The sequence below is a fragment of the Orycteropus afer genome, unplaced genomic scaffold (genome assembly GCF_000298275.1).
Source record: "Orycteropus afer afer isolate SDZICR_OR568_19922 unplaced genomic scaffold, OryAfe1.0 scaffold00003, whole genome shotgun sequence".
Classification (NCBI taxonomy): domain Eukaryota; kingdom Metazoa; phylum Chordata; class Mammalia; order Tubulidentata; family Orycteropodidae; genus Orycteropus; species Orycteropus afer.
The window spans coordinates 21,088,338-21,107,288 of record NW_006921590.1 but is presented as its reverse complement, the minus strand read 5'-3'; the positions used below and the strand labels follow the sequence as shown (position 1 = coordinate 21,107,288).

The 18,951-nt window shown below is 37.8% G+C and overlaps 1 protein-coding gene across 1 annotated transcript in view; it reads right to left on the bottom strand.

Moving 5' to 3' along the window:
• Positions 1 to 18,951, bottom strand: part of TBC1D5 (TBC1 domain family member 5) — a 544,439-nt gene that overhangs the window by 177,750 nt on the left and 347,738 nt on the right. The window contains exon 13 of the mRNA XM_042780322.1: positions 7,596 to 7,702. Coding sequence (XP_042636256.1) covers positions 7,596 to 7,702 — 107 coding nt within the window. The remainder of the gene's footprint in view (positions 1 to 7,595; positions 7,703 to 18,951) is intronic.

Genomic DNA, 18,951 nt, shown 5'->3' with positions numbered 1-18,951 from the left:
GATCTTCATTTAACAGACACCATTTAATTAAGTTTCTTTAAATTGTTAATCTATGTCAAAAAGTCTGTATTTCTGATTGGATGTGAAAACATATCTGATTAGTTACTAATACCTAAATATTAGCTACAGTAAACATGAAATTGGTTGCAATCTAATGATAAAAAAGAATAACATGTTAGTAGCATAGCTCAGAAACAAATAACACCAAAAAATCAAATCAGCTTTTTTCATGTCCTTAACAGAGAAAACACAAAAACAAATTATTCTCTTAGAATGGTAGCTTTCAAAGAAATTTTCCAGCTTTTCAGAAAAGGGATGAAGAAAACAGGAGTTACTCAGACAATCTTCCTGTAACATGAAATCATTGGAGAATGTTAGATTAGAAAAATACTAGAGAATCTGAATAAGGAGCTCTGGTGGTATAGTGGTTAAAGCACTTGTCTGCTAATCAAAAGGTGGGCTGTTAGAACCCACCAGCCACTTTGTAGGAGAAAAGGGAGGCAGTTTGCTTCCATTAAGATCTATAGCTTGGAAACCTTATGAGGCAGTAGTTCTACTCTGTTCTATAGGGTCACTATGAGTCAGCATTGACTCAACAACAGTGGGTTTAGATAATCTGAATAGAAATGCTGATGGGAGCATCATGCAAAGTAGATAAATGGACAGTGCATCATTAAATGGCATCACTGGGGTTGGTGTCACCCAGTGTGGTAACTCATGGTGTCATCCACCCCCATGGATGGCCTCCTGTACCAGGCCACACAGAATCCTTAGTAATGTTTATTATCAATTTTAATCACAGAATAATATGTGATAAATATAGTTGTAAACTGCTTAAATGTAATATTTCTTAGATTATATGAATACTAAAACCAAAATTATTTTATAAGCTCTTTCTACATTAAATTACAACATTGTTAGGTACAACATTAGTAACTAAGTGGAAGCCTATTTCGATTTTTCTCTTTCTTTTCTTTTAATTAATGCTTTATTCACAAAAAAGTAATTGATATAGGTTCATAAATACTAATTACCACAAACTTGAGACTAAAACACCAGAAAATTTGACAAAAACAGCAATTACCAAAATACCAGCAGTAACAAAAACAACAGTACACACTTATAGCATATGCAGATGAAAGTACATGATTCAAAGAGCCACTGCAGCTGGGTACTAATGACAGCTCTGACCGAAGCACGTTAGAAGGTTCAAAAGTAAATCAGCAGAATTTTAGCCTTGAGGTATATTGATACATGTAAGCTATATGAAAATGTTTCTGTTATTAAAACTAATGACAGGGATTTTTTAAAATTTTTATTGTGATTTGGGTAAGTTTACAGAGCAAACTCATCTTCCATACAGTAGTCCACATACACTTTGTCTCATGACATTTCCCACAATACAACAGCTCTCTTCCCACTTCCTCCCCTTACCCACCTCTTCCCTGTGTCCTTCCCTCCATGCATTCCTGCCTCCTGGGCGGTCTCCCTGTGCATAAACAGCCCTTTTATTCTCCCATGATTGATCTCTCCAAGGAGTGTTTCTACCTAATGTAAATGCCTGTCATTATGCCTGTCTTTTGTTTGCCTGAAAGCCACAGGAGTGGGTTCAATTCCAGACCAGAAGGGCAGCTAGGGGCCATATTCTCAGGGGTTCTGCCAGGCTCAATCAGAAGCAAACCTGGTCCCCCCCCCCCCTTTTCTTTAAATGATTTTGAGTTTTATTCCACATTGTTCTCCCACTCTATCCAGGATCACCTACATAGATCCCCCTCTCACTGGTTGACAGTGGCTAGGCACCATCTAATTCTTCTGGTCTCACAGTCATATAGGTTGAGGATCCCATGGTGTACCAGTTGACAGGGATATTTTTATAAAAAATAAGAAATTTCTTCTGCAACACTGCACATAAATTTTATGGGCAATCATTTTGATGCCAACACCTCTGACAGCACCACTGGGTGTGGTCTGCACCTTCCCACCCATTACAGTCCCCAAGTGAGGCCACTGTAAATGGATACTGTGGGTCCTCCTCAAAGAGTCACTGTGGATGGTTTTTAGGTTCTCTACTGCTGGGACAAGAAAGATTACAATGGCATCATTAGAATGAAAAATTATGTAACATTGTTACCTGACTGGTAGTATGTCTGAATCCATTCACTACTTTTCAATTCTGACATATGACATTTTACCAAAGTCATTTGACATTAACAAAGATGTTGCATGTATTTCAATATATAATTACTTTAAATGGTCACAAATTTAATTACTTGAATAAAACCTAGAATTTTAGTATTCAGACTTTAATAATTAAAAAACAAAACAAAACTATATTTAATGTAACCCCAAACAAAAATGTAATGGGAACTGGCCAAGCAAAACATTTTACATGATATTTTTTATGACATGTTTATGTGTACAAGAATGACTATGAAATTTAATTATCTTATTTCTAGCTATTTTCTCCCATGAACAATAATAGTCATGGCTAAAAGGTTGCTTGCAAATTTACCAGAAATATTTTTTGAAATATGTTAGTCTTCAAAACAAAGGGTAGCTGTCAAATTCTTTCAGCATAATCTACAATGTGATCCATACACTGTATCTCATTTGTAATAAGTCTTTGTGATAAGGTTAAGACTTCGACACACAACACAAATAGGAGAGCACCAAAAAATGAAAATTACTTTGCTTATGTTTTTGTATTAGAATTTTATTTGCTAAAGGGTAAAAAAACACAGATTTGCAAAATTCACAGTTAACTTAAAACAATAGTTTTAAACCTTTTATTCCTAGCCCTTACTGCCTTCAGGAAGGAGAGAACATCTGGTTATTTAAGGAACACAATATGTTCACATTTTCTATGACTTTTGTTTCTAATTGGGTTTTAAATTTTTTTTTTTCATTTGAACAACTAGTTAGAACAATGTTTTTTAATCACTTCATATTTTTCAGACTGTCCTCCTCCTATCCCTCCACTTCGTTCAGTGGATTGTTTTGGAAATCTGCTCAGTGGTACTAATATGGTAAAACCAAGAAAATGAGAATTAGGATCATGGGCTGAAGAGCTAAACCTAGAAAACGTATTTACAGTGTACAGTGTGTACAATGTTATAAACAGATATTTGATATCCAGACTCTTCATATGTCATATGTTTTCAAAAATCTCAAATAATTCTTGGGTCACTTCAGTATATGGCTCTTTTACTTACTGCAGATGCAAACAAATGTCTATTAAAAATAGAAGAAGCTCTCTGAGAAATATACCAAAAATCCATTATTATTAAAAGGAATGAAGCTATAGGCTTGTGTGGAAGGGTGCTCTGAAGATCTGAGTTCACTTGCTGGCTCTGCTATTGACCTTAAATAAATCTCTCAACTTCACCTTGATCCTCAATTTGTTGATTTATGAAAGAAGGAGGCTAAATTAGATGATAATTAGCTTCTTTTCAGTTTTGAAATTCTGATTGGCTTAAGTGAAGTATATTATCTAGACTCTTTATTATTTCTTCTCTGTTCCATAATATTTGGAGGTAATAAAAAGCTTCTAATAATTCTGACATATAGCAAATTAAGGAAGTAGATGACCTTTAAGTTGCAGGCCAATTCATCATCTTGATAAAAATGGAAGCTGGCATATTTGTAATTGGCTATGGCCACTCCTCGGGAGGAAGGTTGGGCAATCCTACTTCCGTAGTGATACTGCCTTGGAAACCCAAGGAGGGGTCGCTATGAGTCGGGACCGACTCGACAGCAAATAACAACAACAACAATGGCCTATGTGGCATGTGGATATGGTAGAAACCTCTTGGGTTAGCAAAGTCTACATGGACTAGAGTCAGTATAGTACACTGGAAAGAGGGTTAATGTTGAGTCAGAATTCAATTCCATTGTTAGTTCTTAATACCAAGCCCATGCAGGACACACAAGTAACTAGTGCTAAAGAGAACAACAGCAGCAAAGTGAATAGGATCCAGTCCTAAGAAGAATAATTGACAAAATTAGTAAGCAAAGAGCTGAAATACAAGGTCCTTGCTCAGATGCCGGCCAGAAGGTGAGAAGTTTGAGCCCACCCAGAGGGACCCCAGAAGAAAGACCTGGTGGTCTGCTTCCAAAAGGTCACAGCCATTGAAAATCCTATGTGCAAGCACAATTCTACTCTGACACACAGGGGGTTGCCATGAATCAAAATTGACTTCTGGGGACTCAAAAGGGAGGGGACATGTTATCTGAGCCTGGGAATGCCTTCATAGCAAAGGTAAAATAGATTCTGGGAATCTTGAGGAGTTGAGTAGATACATGGATTATGGAGCTACTTTAGCTACAGTACTAGCTGGAACTTTTTGACCCTAGAGAAGTCATACAGTCTCAAAAACAGTACGGAAAGATAACCTACTCTGCTTATCTCATGGGACTGTTGGGAGAAACAAGTATGTCAAAGTGCTTGGAAAACAGTGAAGAAGTATGATCCTATTATTATAGTTAATAGGCTCATTATCTAAGTCTGTTCAAATAAAAAATCTTTCCACAGTAAAGATTACCTCTGATATAAAACAATTAGAGTACAGTGTCACAAGCTCTACTGGTAGGGGCTGCTTTTTCAATTGCGCAATCTCTACTGGGTTTAGGGATGGTAGAAGGACAAAGTGCTTTTCTCAAGGCTGACAATGAACTTAGGAGGGCTCAGAATGCCTTGAATATTTTTATTTTGTTCAGTCTGTCAGTGGCATGCAACACTACTGTCATGGGAAGCTGGAATATGTCAAAGTGTGCTCTCATGCCTCCAAACTCATCTTTCTGCTAGTTCACTTGATAGAGACTTGTGAGTTTATGTACTTACTCTGAGCTATTGGTAAATATTTAGGAATGATTCAAGTGTTTCACTGTTGTTAAGAAATAGAAAATATTTAAAGTATTCTGCTGCCTGGATTTTTAGGAAACAGGAATAGGGTTCCTAACGTCATCTTTCCTTCTCTTTTTTTACCCCTCAGCATAGCCTCCTTTATAATTAACATTAACTACACTGAAAACTCTGGTGGCGTAGTGCCTAAGGCATGTGACTGCTAACCAGAAGGCTGGAGGTTCAAACCCACCAGCTGCTCCTTGGAAAGAAGGTTGGACAATCTACTTCCATAGTGATACTACCTCAGAAACCCAAGGAGGGGTCGCTATGAGTTGGATCTGACTCCATGGCAGTGGTTGTGTTTGTGTTACACTGAAAACTGTCCACTTGTGGACTGCTATAGTACAGATAAACTTGCTTTTCTTGTCTTTTCACTTGTACCTTTAGGACCATATCAGATCTTATTAGTTCATTACAAGTCAGTTCTTTATGAACAAAGGGTGCTCTGGTTGGGTGCATAACCATAGAGAATTTAATCCAACCTCTAATTGTAACAAAAGGACAACACTACTCAATGAGCCTGAATTTCTCCAAATCTCAAGGATGGTAGGTGGCAGAGCCAAGGCTTGACCCAGAGTCTCGATTCCTAATTCAGCTTCCGTGCAGGACACTACACTGCTATGCACATACAATCAGCACAAGGGCCAAGTGATATATGATATCGCTTGACATTTACTAAATGATGTCAATGTGTCAGCTATGATATACAATTAACTATATCACATTGCTCGGTCAATCATCTGAAAGCCCCTAAATGCTACACAGCTTTCTGTATTTTCCCTATAGCTATCAAAGTTCCATGAACTTGTGTTCAAGGAGCCTTTTAACCATGGCCCCCCTCACTCAACTTCTTGTCTCAGAGATACCAGTCTAAGGTCCTACGTTTTGGAGCCTTATCTTTATCAAATTTTACTTGGTAAGACCATAACCATAAAAGCGGGGAATTCCCTTTTTTAGACATTTATGCTTTAATTTTTTTTTCTTAAAGCTTAAAGAATACATTTTTCTCATGCTATAGGATTTGCTTTGTTATGCTTTTGTATTATGTAAACTACTCTACTAAAATCATGCTAACATAATAGAGCATTCAGGTTCCTGTAACAACATTGATGGGCTTAAGTATATAGAGTTCTGCCACTAGATGAGTGAGTGATTCATAGGAAGAGGAGATCAACCATATTCGGCTGGGAAAAATTTAGCAAGATTGATAGGTTTAGATAACATATTAGTTTCTCTCTTTAATTAAACCAAACAAATCATACAAGTAGAAATTTCAAATTGCTATTTAAGTAATTTTTACTCTACTCTGTATGACTCCAGAAATTCACTAATGTTGAGATGAATTTGCCTAAAGTCTGCAGACCAAAACTTCTAGACCTCATTGACCAGCAACCTCATACTTTATTCTTCTCCTGCAGACATTTCTCAGTCTTGGTTATTTTTTTCATATAACACACACATACAGACTTATATATAAGTATGTACATATAAATATAAATACAGGACTTTTGTTCTCCATAATCAGACTTTTAAACCTTACCAAAACAAAAATAACATCACAACCCTCCCCGACTGAAACAAAATAAAACAAAAACAAAAACAAACCTCAAAAGTTTCTTTGTATGGTTCCTTAACTATCAGAGAAATTTCTGATGCTCAGTAATAAGATTGCTTTATGTAAGATAAATTATATAAAAGTCTATATTTCTAGAGGAAATGAATATAAGGCTAAGGTAATAAATTAATTTACATCAGTCAAAGAATAAATAGAGGATATACTTAAATGCTGATGTTGACAGCCATGGAAGTGCAGAAATCCTTCAGATTCAAATTGCCGCTGAACTTCGAGGACCAAATCGATCAGACAGAGCTTTGGCAATGTAATCCACAGACAGACTGACTCAAAGACAGTTCGACAACTGCCAACCTGACTGTTGGGAGGTCTGCCAAAGAGCCAAAGGCTGGGATTATCATCCAATGCCTGGCATTCTCATACTTGTGTTTGAAGCTTTCTTTCTCACACTTCATCCAATATTTTTGTTGAAAAAGCAGGAAAGATTCACAGATTTTTGAAGATCTTTACATGTTCTTATTTTCAAGAAATACAACGTTAGTTGTAAAAGAGCACGCTTTTGCTCTGAAGTGTAAAGAAAATTTTGGTGAACCGCTTTAAGCTCAAATAGAGAAATCAGCATCAAAGTCTGCTTAAACTTTTATCTTATTGGGTAACCCACAGCCCACAAAGTAAGAAACACATATTCATAAGATGAAATAATTTAGTATTTTATTGTATCATAAATTCTTATAGAACTGGTCCATTTTATAGGTCTAATTTCTTCATCTTCAGATGGCCCCTAAGGGCCTACTTTGCTAACTCATCCCCTGAGAAGGATACCAATCAGTGTCAATGAAGTGTGGTTGTAAGGTGGGCAGTTGCTAACTATTTTCTTGAGTTATGAGGAAGGCAGGACGGTAGAACAATCCTTCTTAGGGATAAGAGATATGTGCTCCAGTGACTCCTGGCAGTGTTCACTTAATTTGCCTTCTGAGATAGTGGTCAATGAAACATACAAATTTTGGTCTAAAAACTTGAGGAAATTCTGTCAGCTCAGTATTGTGAATTCTTGGAGTCATACAGAGAAACCAATTTTTCACTAGTAAAAATTATGCATATCCTACTTGAAAAGCTTACCTTTGGGTCTCGAAGGAACAGAGCCTTAAGAATCAGTGAGTGTACATCCCCAATGGGTGGATAATGCATCAGAAGGCCAAGGCAGGTCTGGTAGTTACTAGAAATCACTAAGTAAGAGAGAGAGAGAGAAAGAGAGAGAGAGAAAAAACCTCAGAAGCATTACAGTTTAAAATAGTTTGGATAACTAAGATTATAAAAACTAACAACTTAAGATTCAAATAAAGCATCCAATAATACTACTGATTGGATAAAAGGAAGTAGAGAGAAGCGATTCCCACCGAATGTCCTCTGAAGCAGCACACTGAACTGTTAGCTGCAATCTGACACACTAGCAGATTATCCTCAGGGGGGCTGGGAAGAGGAGCTTCAGATACAGATACGAATGTGTGCTAGCAATACCAACTCTCGGAAGCATGCATATTTACTTCCACTTATATGGCTATGTTTAAATGTCCCTAGATTTGCTGCTTAGAAACTGTTAACAAAAATGTTACAAATAGCAAAGAACCAGTTCAAAAATTCTCATACAATAATATTTACCTTGATTATTATGCTTCAAAACTTAAATGCTATATTTATTTTGTAGTACATATAAAATATTATATAATTCTAAATTAAAGAAAATATACAACAACAACATAATTTCTTCCATTTTTTTTTTTTTTTTTTCTAAAGGATATGAATAGGATCTGTGTGAGTCGGAGACGACTCAACGGCACCTAACAACAACATAATTTCTTCCATTTTTTTTTTCTTCCCTAAAGGTAGCAAGAAATTTAGGGGCAATATCTATGCAGCATGTCTTGGAAGAAAAATGTCAAAATCTTCATATAAAAGTCGGTGTTCCTTAGACTGTCATTTAATTTTTTTTTTTCAAACCCACCTAATTATGAGCACAATTATTAAACGCATCTTTTGAGGCAGGTCTATGTAAATGGCTTCATTTCTTGGCAATCCATCTGCCACTGCTGTCACACTAGGGCCCATTGTTGTTGTTGTTGTTATGTGCCGTCGAGTCGGATCCAACTCATAGCGACCCCTCCTTGGGTTTCCGAGGCAGTATCACTATGGAAATAGATTGCCCCATCTTCCTTCCGAGGAGTGGCTGGTGGGTTTGAACCATCAGTCTTCTGGTTAGCAGTCAAGTGCCTTAGGCACTACTCTACCAGAGCTCCCCTCGGGCCCATTAGGATGCTTGTTTTATGAGCCACCCTGCCTGCCTCCACAGCACTGATTGTGAGGAAACTTTAGTTACAACTTCCTGTGGTCTCAAATTCTTTTCTACTAAGAAAGATTAGTTGAAAAATCTTCTGTAGGAAAACAACTGTGATTTGATACAAAGAATCAAAATAAACAACCACAAAATAAACAACTGTTTGTGACCAGAAACACTTTCAGTTCTTAGATTCTTTTTCTTCTTCTGTTGAAAATACCCCTCCTTGCGGTAGCTCCCCCCACCCTACCTTCTTTCCCATGAGGATTATAGGGAAAGGAGACAAGACTGGGCAAAATGAATAATTATAATCTATGTAAGAAACCACTTTATCATCTTCATTTCTGTTGCTGATCTGACAGCTTGTAATTTCATACATCTGCTTTCATTTGTAAAACACCCACTTATCCTACCCTTTCTATATCTGTTCAGACTCTTCTTATTTGTTCATTTTTTCATATTCACATTCAGTTACCTGTTGTATTTTTTTCTTTAGAATTCAAAAAGCTAGGACACTGAGAATATAATTTGTTCACTTGCAGTTTTCTTTGAGATCTAACAAGTAAATGAAAGTGAGATAATCAATTCATCTTATGACTTATTTTCCCAAATGCTATCATGATTATATATTAGTAGCTGATCCAGGAAAACTTTGTGTATATTTTGTAGGAGAGGCAAGAGAGTTTTGTAGAAAGAGTTCTGAGCTTAGGACTCAAAGATGCAGGTTTGAATCCTGGGATCCCTACTTGAACCTTTCAGAAGGTTGCCTAAAGATTAAATGACTTGATCTATAATGACTGATATATAGCAGCTGCTCAAACCTTGTAGCGTGCCCCTCTGAGCTTAAGTTTACTCATTTGGAAAATAACTTTCTGATTAAAAAAAAAAAAATGTTTACTTTATTCAATCTGACAAAAATTTGTTGAGTACCTAATTGATGACAAGCCCTATGGTAGGAGGGGATTTCAAGATGAACAAAGCATGACCAGTGCTCTGAAGAAATGCCAAGTATAGAAGGGCAGATGTTATTACTACTATTACCACTAACAATGAATGATTGAAGCTTACTGTGGCCAGGCCCCATGCTAAGAACTCTACCTGCATTATTTCATTGAATTCTATGGCAATCTTATTAATAGGATATACTTATCATCCCTGTTTTACAGATGAGAAAACTGATAAATGGAGATTTTAAGTCACTTTCCCCAGTCACACAGTGATCTGGTGTTGGAGCTGGATTTGAATCTCAGAAATCTGGCTTTAGGGTTTGTGCTGTAATATCTGGCTTTGTTTGGGAAGCACTGTTTTAAAAATCAAATGAGATAATGGATGCTAACAGTTATTGTAAATAGTACTTTTGTGTAGTTGTTTTAAGCAGCTGGGAAGATTAGCATAACCCAGTCTCTAGAGCAGCCTGATGCAGACAGGTATTTAGTTGGACGGACAAGAGCAACCACCCTACATTGGAACTTGACAGACTTTAAGCTATTAGAAATCAGAAAAAAAACATAAGGGAAGCCAAACAATGTATTTTCATTCTACTTACAGAACAAATGAAAGCAATAATATTCCTTCCCTTTTCCTTCCATCCATTCATCCATCCTAGGATAGCCAATGATCAAATGCAATGAACATTTCCTGTTGTTGTTGTTATATGCCATCGAGTCGCACCCGACTCATAGCGACCCCTCCTTGGGTTTCTGAGGCGGTATCACTACAGAAGTAGATTGTCCAAACTTCCTTCTGAGGAGTGGCTGGTGGGTTTGAACCGCCAGCCTTCTGGTTAGCAGTCAAGTGCATCTACTAAATGCCAAATGCCCAGACTATTCTAGGCACTGGGGATATAGCAGTGAATGATTCTTTGGCTGTGCTTTCAAGAAAGTGGGAAAGGCAGGTGGGTAGAGGCTCATCACTCACTTTTTCTATACTAATAACTACCAAGATAATGCCACCTCTAATTTATTAATAAAACTGTATACTTTTTATTTTTTTTTTTTCTTTAATGAACAGGAGTTTATTCTCTTACAATCTAGGAGGCTAGAAGTCTGAGTTCAAAGTGCCAGGCTCTATGGGTGGGGTGAAAGCCTCTCAACCTTGGGCTTCACCTCTGCTTCCAGCCCACGGAAGCTGGAGACTTTCTTCCCCAAGAAGCTGCTGACTGCTGAGGCTGACAAACCCAATGTCAACAAGTGAAAAGGCACAGTCCCAATACTACCAAACCACATGGCAGGCCAGTGATTCAAGTCCGTTAATAGTCCCAAGATCGGCAGACAACATGGCAGGCTGCTGAACGACGACTCAGCTACATGCAAGATTCAAACGTGTCAAAAGCTGCTGTGACCGTTCTTAACACTTTTTATATACTGGAAGCAGATCACATCCCTAAGGCTGCTACTCAGGTGCTCCAGTAGATTCCACCATGGAGTTGATTACCAATCTTACTTAGCATGGGGAATAACTACATCCAGCTGTCCAGCCACTCAACCAGGCCCAGACAAGTTGACATAAAACCTTAACTACCACAATACTGTAACGGTGGACACACGACATTATGCATATGTCAAAACTCACTCACATCACAAAATGAACTGTAATGTAAACTATGGGTTTTAGTTAATAATAAGGCATCGGTATTGGTTCAATGGTAGCACATATACCACACGAATGCAAGATGTTAATAGTAGGAGAAACAGTGTGCAGACAGGAGGGGATAAAAGGGAACTCTACTTCCTGCACGATTTCTCTGTAAACCCTAAATTTCTCTAAAAAAGAAAATGAAGTTTTTTTTTTTTTAAGGGAAAAAAAAGTATGGATCATTCATGAAGAGGAAAGATTGATGGGCCCAAGGAAAATTCAAAAGACCAAATTAATTGCCATTGAAGCATCCCAACTTATGGCAACTCCATGTTGAACCAGGCTTGATAGGGTCATCTGGGCTACAATCTTTTATGGAAGCAGATCATCAGGCCTTTCTTCCACAGCATGGCTGGGTGGGTTCAAACCATCAACTTTTACTGTTAGCAATTCTAAAACTGTATACTTTTAGAGCATCTTTTAATCTGCAATTAGAAGAACAAAGCATCAGGATTGGAGGAAGATTCATTAACCACATGCGATATGCAGATGAGACAAGGTTGCTTGCTGCAAGTAAAGAAGACTTGAAGAACTTATGATGAAGATCAAGAACTACAGCCTTCAGTATGGATTATACCTCAACATAAAGAAACTAAAATCATCACATCTAGAGCAGTAAGAAACATCATGATAAACACAGAAAAGATCGATGTTGTCAAGGATTTCATTTACTTGGATCCACAGTGAATGCCTGTGGGAGGAGGAGTCAAGAAATCAAATGTCATGTTGCACTGGGAAAATGTGCTGCAAAAGACCTCTTGAAAGTATTAAAAAACAAAGATGTCACGTTGAGGACTAAGGTCTGACCCAAGCCATGGCATTTTCAACCACCTCATATGCATGCAAAAGCTGGCTGATGAATAAGACTGCAGAAGAACGGATGCATTTGAATTATCGTGTTGGCAAAGAATACGAATATACCATGGTCTGCCAGAACAAATGAACAAATCTGTCTTGGAAGAAGTATATCCAGAATGTTCCTTAGAAGCAAGGATGGTGAGACAATCCATTTCATTGAGGGCCGTCCTCGTTTCTCTGATCCTCCACTTTACCAAGAATGCTATCTTTCTCCAGGGAATGGTCCCTTCTGACAATAGGAACAAAGTAGGTGAGACAAAGTCTGGCCATTCTTGCTTCCAAGGAGCATTCCAGCTGCACTTCCTCCAGGACAGATTTGTTAGTTCTTCTGGCAGTCCTTGGTACTTTCCATATTCTTCAACAACACAACTCAAAAGCATCAACTCTTTTTTGGTCTGTCTTATTCATTGTCCAGCTTTCACATGCATATGAGGCAATTAAAAGCACCATGGCTTGGGTTAGGCGCACCTTTGTCTTCAAAGGGACATGTTTGCTCTTCAACACTTTAAAGAAGTGTTTTGCAGCAGATTTGACAGTGCAATAGACATCTGATTTCTTGACTGCTGCTTCCATTGGTATTGACTGTGGAAACAAGTAATATGAAATCTTTGACAACTTCAATCTTTCCTCCATTTATCGTGATGCTGCTTATTGGTCCAGTTGTGAAGATTTTTGTTTTCTTTCTGTTGAGGTGTAATCCTTACTGTAGACTGTAGTCTTTAATCTTCATCAGTAAGTGTTTCAATTCATCCTCACTTTCAGCAAGCAAAGTTGTGTTGTCTGCATATCGCAGGTTGCTAATGAGTCTTCCTCCAATACTGATGCCATGTTTTTCTTCATATAGTCCAGCTTGTTGGATTCTTTGCTCAGCAAACAGATTGAATAACTACGGTGAAAGGATACAACTTATGCACTCCCTTCATGATTTTAAACCATGCAGTATCCCCTTGTTCTGTTAGAACGAGTGGGCTCAGATATAGCAAGGATTGTGAGGCTGGCACAGGACTGGGCAGTGTTTTGTTCTGTTGAACACAGGGTCACTACAAGTTGGAACTGACTTGATGACACCTAACAACAATAACAACATCTTTCAACATGGAAAATCTAGTCTGTGGTATGGCCAGTGACATGGGGAAAAAAAAGTGAAAGATTAAAAAAATCTAAGTTTTTCTATCTACCTACATTTGAAATCAAGCATATGCCTTAAAACGAAAATACTGAAGTAATACTCTGCCTAGCTGAGGCAAAGAAGGTAAAAATAAAGGTGAGTGGTACCACAGAAATCATGCTAGATAGAAATCAGAAGACAGAGATTAGAATACTAGCCACTTATTATGTGTGAATTTAGGCAAGATGCTTAATTTCACCAAATTTTTATTTCCTCATTGTCAAAAAAGTGATAGTATAGCTTACTCCATTGTTTTGGTTACCTAGTGCCACTCTGACAGAAATATACTACAAATGGGAAAGCTTCAACAAACAGTTTATTCTCTTACAGTTTAGGAGGTTAGACATCCAAGTTCAAACTGCCAGGCTCTAGGGTGACAAGTGGGTGAAAGCCCCTTGACACTGGGCTTCAGCTCTGTCCCCAGCCCACTGAAGCTGGAGGCTTTTCTTCACTCAGCCAGCTGCTGGCTGCTGAGGCTGACAAACTCAAGGAGCTCTGATAGCATAGTGTCTAAAGCACATACTGCTAACCAGGAGGCTGGTGGTTCAAGCCCACCAGCCACTCCTCGGAACGAAGGTTGGGCAATCTACTTCCATAGTGACACTGCCTTGGAAACCCAAGGAGGGGTCGTTATGAGTCAGGGCTGACTTGATGGTACATAACAACAACAACATTATTCTTTAGTGTTGCATAGTATTTCATTGTGTGTATGTAGCATAGTTTGGTTATCCATTATTCTGTTGATGGGCACCTAGGTTATTAAAATACATTCACTCTATCACATAATCCTCAAAAGTCTTAACCCATTCCAGCATCAACTCTATGTCTAAAACTTCATTTCTGAAATATCTGAATCAAATATAAGTGAAACTCTGAGTGTGCTGCATCCTGGGGCAAAATTCCTTTCCATCTATGGACCTGTAGTGCCCAGAATAAAAGTAATCTGCTTCCAAAGTATGATCATGAACCAGGCATAAAGTAGATATTCCCACTTACATAGAAGGAATGAAGGGGTCATAGTCATAAGTCCAAAACTTAGCTCTCAAATCTTGAAAATAGCACTCTGTTTTCCAGGTACATCTGGGCAATGGCCCTGCACTCTGGACTCTAGGCATCAACCAAGCTTACCAGCCTTTGGATAAAGGTCCCTAGTTCTGAGTGTCAGGCCTGCTTTCCAGGCACACTGAGATGGTGACCTTGGCCTCTTGACCTCGAGGGAGGGTGATGTTCTTCTAGTCCACCACCACAGTAGCTCAACCTCTGGAACTGAGATGGTGGCAACCGTTCTCTTTGAAATTTAGAGAAACATTCTTTGAAAGTGAGGAAGCAATGACCCTGTCACCCTCTGCCTTCCAGGGGCTTCTTCTGACTGTCACACTGGTCTCTGGACTACTCCTGGGATTGTTCTTTCCTTTTCACAGAGAACAACAGATGTTCAAAACCAAGTAGCTCCATTAGTCTGCTTCCTGCTTGTAGAATTCCAGGAGGCAGACAGCTTTCCTTCATTTCATTCTGTTTCTATCATTTTCAGACTTATTGACAGAATTTTTGCAGAGGTTGTTGATTAGATCCACCACTCCCAGGTTTAATCTTTTGAGCAAATATTATATAGCCACACCCTTGGTGTCAGTTCCAGGATGCATTCTTTTAGTTTTTACAATAGTATTTTCTAAATCTTTAAGTTATGTGTTTTATTTTCCACAGTTAATTTCTCAATTTATCTTTCTATTGTACATTTTACTGTAAGTAACAAAGAGAAATCACACTGTCTCTTCAAAATTTCACATAGAAATCTCAACTAGTTATCCAAGTTCATCACTTATAACCGCTACCTTCCAGAAAGAGTTCAAACATATTCAGAACTTTATAAAAAGGATTGCCTTTCCTCCAGTGTCTAATATGTTCATTACTTCCTTTTAAAGACACACCAGAAGCACATTTAATGCCTACATTTCTAGTAGCATTTTATTCATGACTATAGCAGCTTTCTCCCCAGTTCTCAATTCTTTCTGAGCACTCATCAGAATTGCCCTTAATGCCCATAATTGGCTCTAGGAGAAGCTCCTTCCTTATAGATAGCCCTGGGAATGCCTTGGAGTTCCTTGGCATTACTTGGAGTCTGTATTCTCCAGTGTTTATTCTGCTCCTTTTACAACTCAGAAATGATCAGGTTTAGGACCTACTCCACTCTGGTATGACCTCATTAACAAAACAAAAGAAAAATCTTATTTCCAAACAGGATCACAGCCATAGTTATGGCCTTTAATACATATCTTTTGGGGACAAAATTCAATTCATAATAGTGGGTATTTAGATTTAGAAAAGAAACAGTAAATCTGATTCATAGTCTTTGCTGGCCTCTTTTAGTTTTAATCCAAATAAGGTAAACCATCTTCCTTCAAATACAGATAGATAAAGTTTTATTTCATAGTCCATGTTGTTGTTGTTATGTGCCGTGGAGTCAGACCAGACTCATAACAACCCCTTCTTGGGTTTCCGAGGCAGTATCACTACAGAAGTAGATTGCCCAACCTTCTTTCCGAGGGGTGGCTGGTGGGTTTGAACCGCCAGCCTTCTGGTTAGCAGTCAAGGCACTACACTACCATAGTCCATAATGATATTTAATTCCTTACTCAGAAATATAGATAGATGGTCAGTAGAAACAGGTGAAGTATAGAAGCTACTTAAGAAGTGATAATATTTCTTTCCTTTTTTTTTTTTTTTTTTGTTGTTATGTGCCAATGAGTCATCTCCAACTCATAGTGACCTTATGCACAACAGAACGAAACAGTACCCGGTCCTGTGTCAGCCTCATGATACCTACTATACCTGAGCCCATTGCTGTAACCACTGTGTCATTCCATCTCGGGGAGGGCCTTCCCCTTTTTCGTTGATCCTCCACTTTACCAAGCATGACATCCTTCTAACAACATGGCCCAAGAAGGTGAGGCAAAGTCTGGCCATTTTCACCTCCAAAAAGCATTCTGGCTGCACTTCTTCCAGGACAGATTTGTTAGTTCTTTTAGCAGTCCATAGTACCTTCAGCATTCTTCATCAACACCACAACTCAAAAGCATCAACTCTTCTTTGGTCTTCCTTATTCATCTGTCCAGCTCTCACATGCATATGTCGTTGTTGCTGTTGTTATGTGCTGTTGAGTCAGATCTGACTCATAGCGACCCCTCCTTGGGTTTCTGAGGTGGTATCACTATGGAAGTAGATTGCCCAACCTTCCTTCCAAGGAGTGCCTGGTGGGTTTGAACCACCAGCTTTCTGGTTAGCAGTCAAGTAAGTGTAGGCACTATACTACCAGAGCTCTTCACATGAGGTGATTGAAAATACCAAGTCTTGAGTTAGGTGCATCTTAAGTCTTTAAGGAGCTATCCTTTTGTTAGATTTTATATATTCATTCATTCAATAAACATTTATTAAACTCTTATTTTTGTCTCCAGTACTAGTTAGGTCCTAAAAGAAGCATAAAACTAAGTGCAATACAGGATAGAGCTGATAATAGTAGCACATAATCAGGGCTGTGACAACCCCTAGAATAGAATAAAGGTGTCAACCAACAGTGTATAGAAGCACAGAGGTAGGGCTTTGAGTGGTTCTATGGCTGAGGTGAGATAGGTAGGTGGAGTTCTTACTTGTATGCAGGGGATTAAGTTTGGATTTTACTCTGCATTGTTAGCATTCACTGAAGGCTTGTAAGTAATGTGATCAGATTTGTACTTCAGAAAGATGGACACTGGCATTGGATTATCAGTGGGAGAGAAGAAAGGAGGGATAGGAAGCAGGGGGCCAGGTAAGAAGAGATCCTGGCAAAATTACAGAAGAGAGATGAATAACTGGAGTACGGAATAGAAAGGTACAGGGGTAAAATGGGCAAAAATTGCAGGAAAACAACAGATAGAGCTTTGTAAGTGATTAAATCCTGGGGAGTGTCTGCTTAGGTGAGAGACACATAAAGCAGACAAAAAACTATCAATTAAGTATTAACAAGTTTATAATACTAATTAATAATACTATTTATAGAATATACCAACTTTTAACTATTCCTTAAAATTTTTTTAAATCTAGTTTTTATTTCATGTTATGTAAGTTACACATGTAAATGATTTAAAGAGTCAAATCCCTCTATATGTTATGAAAACAGCACCTGTTGTCCCCTCCCCGTTTCCTATTCCCCAGAGGCACTGCCCCTCTTTTAGCTAATTTTTTTTAAAAAAATATTTACCTTCTAGATTACTAGAAAACATGCTGATGTTTCCACATCATAATTTAAACATTATTTACTGACTTCTCACTCCAGAAGATGAAGCTTTAACTCTCATTCACAGCACCAAACCCTGACCCTCCAGTGACTTCCATATAACACATGTGTAATTTCTGCCACTCATGAATTTGTATCATAATTTTGGTTAGATCTCTACTCAAAGTTTTCATTTTTGTGACCAAACAAATGTTATCACAATGGACTTATCCAGTGCATCATGACTATAATTGCCTTCTCGCACAGCTCTTTTTTGTCCTGGAGCTATAAATCTCATATTTTTCAATTCTCTTATTTTTCTCTTCTCAATATATTGAAACACTTTAAGTATTTTACCAATTTTTTTTTTTTTGAGGAAATTACTCCTGAGGCCTTCTGACCTGCTCCCTCATTCTAGGAATGATCTTTATCTCTTGTGGTAGATCCCTATTTTCTAGAGGACATAGCTTCCTTATGGTTTATTTTTAGGGAGCACATTCCAAAAGCTTGTCCATAAGTTTTTTTTTTTTTTGGTGGGGGGAGGGAGAAATCGTCACTGTTGGAAAGTTTTTAATTTCACACTTAACAGTTTATCTGGATACAGAATTCTAGGCTGGAAATATTCTTCCCTTAAAATGCTGGGAGTACAGATCCAGAGTTTTCTAGTTTCCAGTTGAAAAATCCAATCCCAAACCATTCTAATTCCTGATCCTTTATATGACTTCTGCTTTCTTTTTTCCTCTCTTTCTTCCCAATGCTGTATATTCATAATGTACCATTATGGGTGTATTATAGATGGATTGCATCTATTTCAATCCATAACGGGCTTTTTCAATGTAGAAACTTATGTCCTCTGTTCAACTGAACATTTTTCTTTCTTTCTTTTCTCCCTTTGGTTTTTTCTTTTTGTTTTTATTTGCTTTTCTTTCTTTCTTTGAAAATCTCATTATCTAGATGTTGGTTCTCCTAGCCTCGTTCTCTAATTTCCTTCTCTCCTTTTTTTCCCGTTCTTGTATGGTCTCTGTTTTTTTTTTTTTTTCTCTCTATTTCATAAGGCATTTTTTTTTTTAGTTTATATTCCTATCTTCTTTATTTAGTTTTTTTTTTTTTATTAGGATTTGGGTGAAGATTTACAGATTAATTCACTTTTCATACAGCAGTTCACATATACTTTGTCTCATGTCATTGACCAAAATTTACAATGCAGCAGCTCCCCTCCCACTTCCTCCCCATA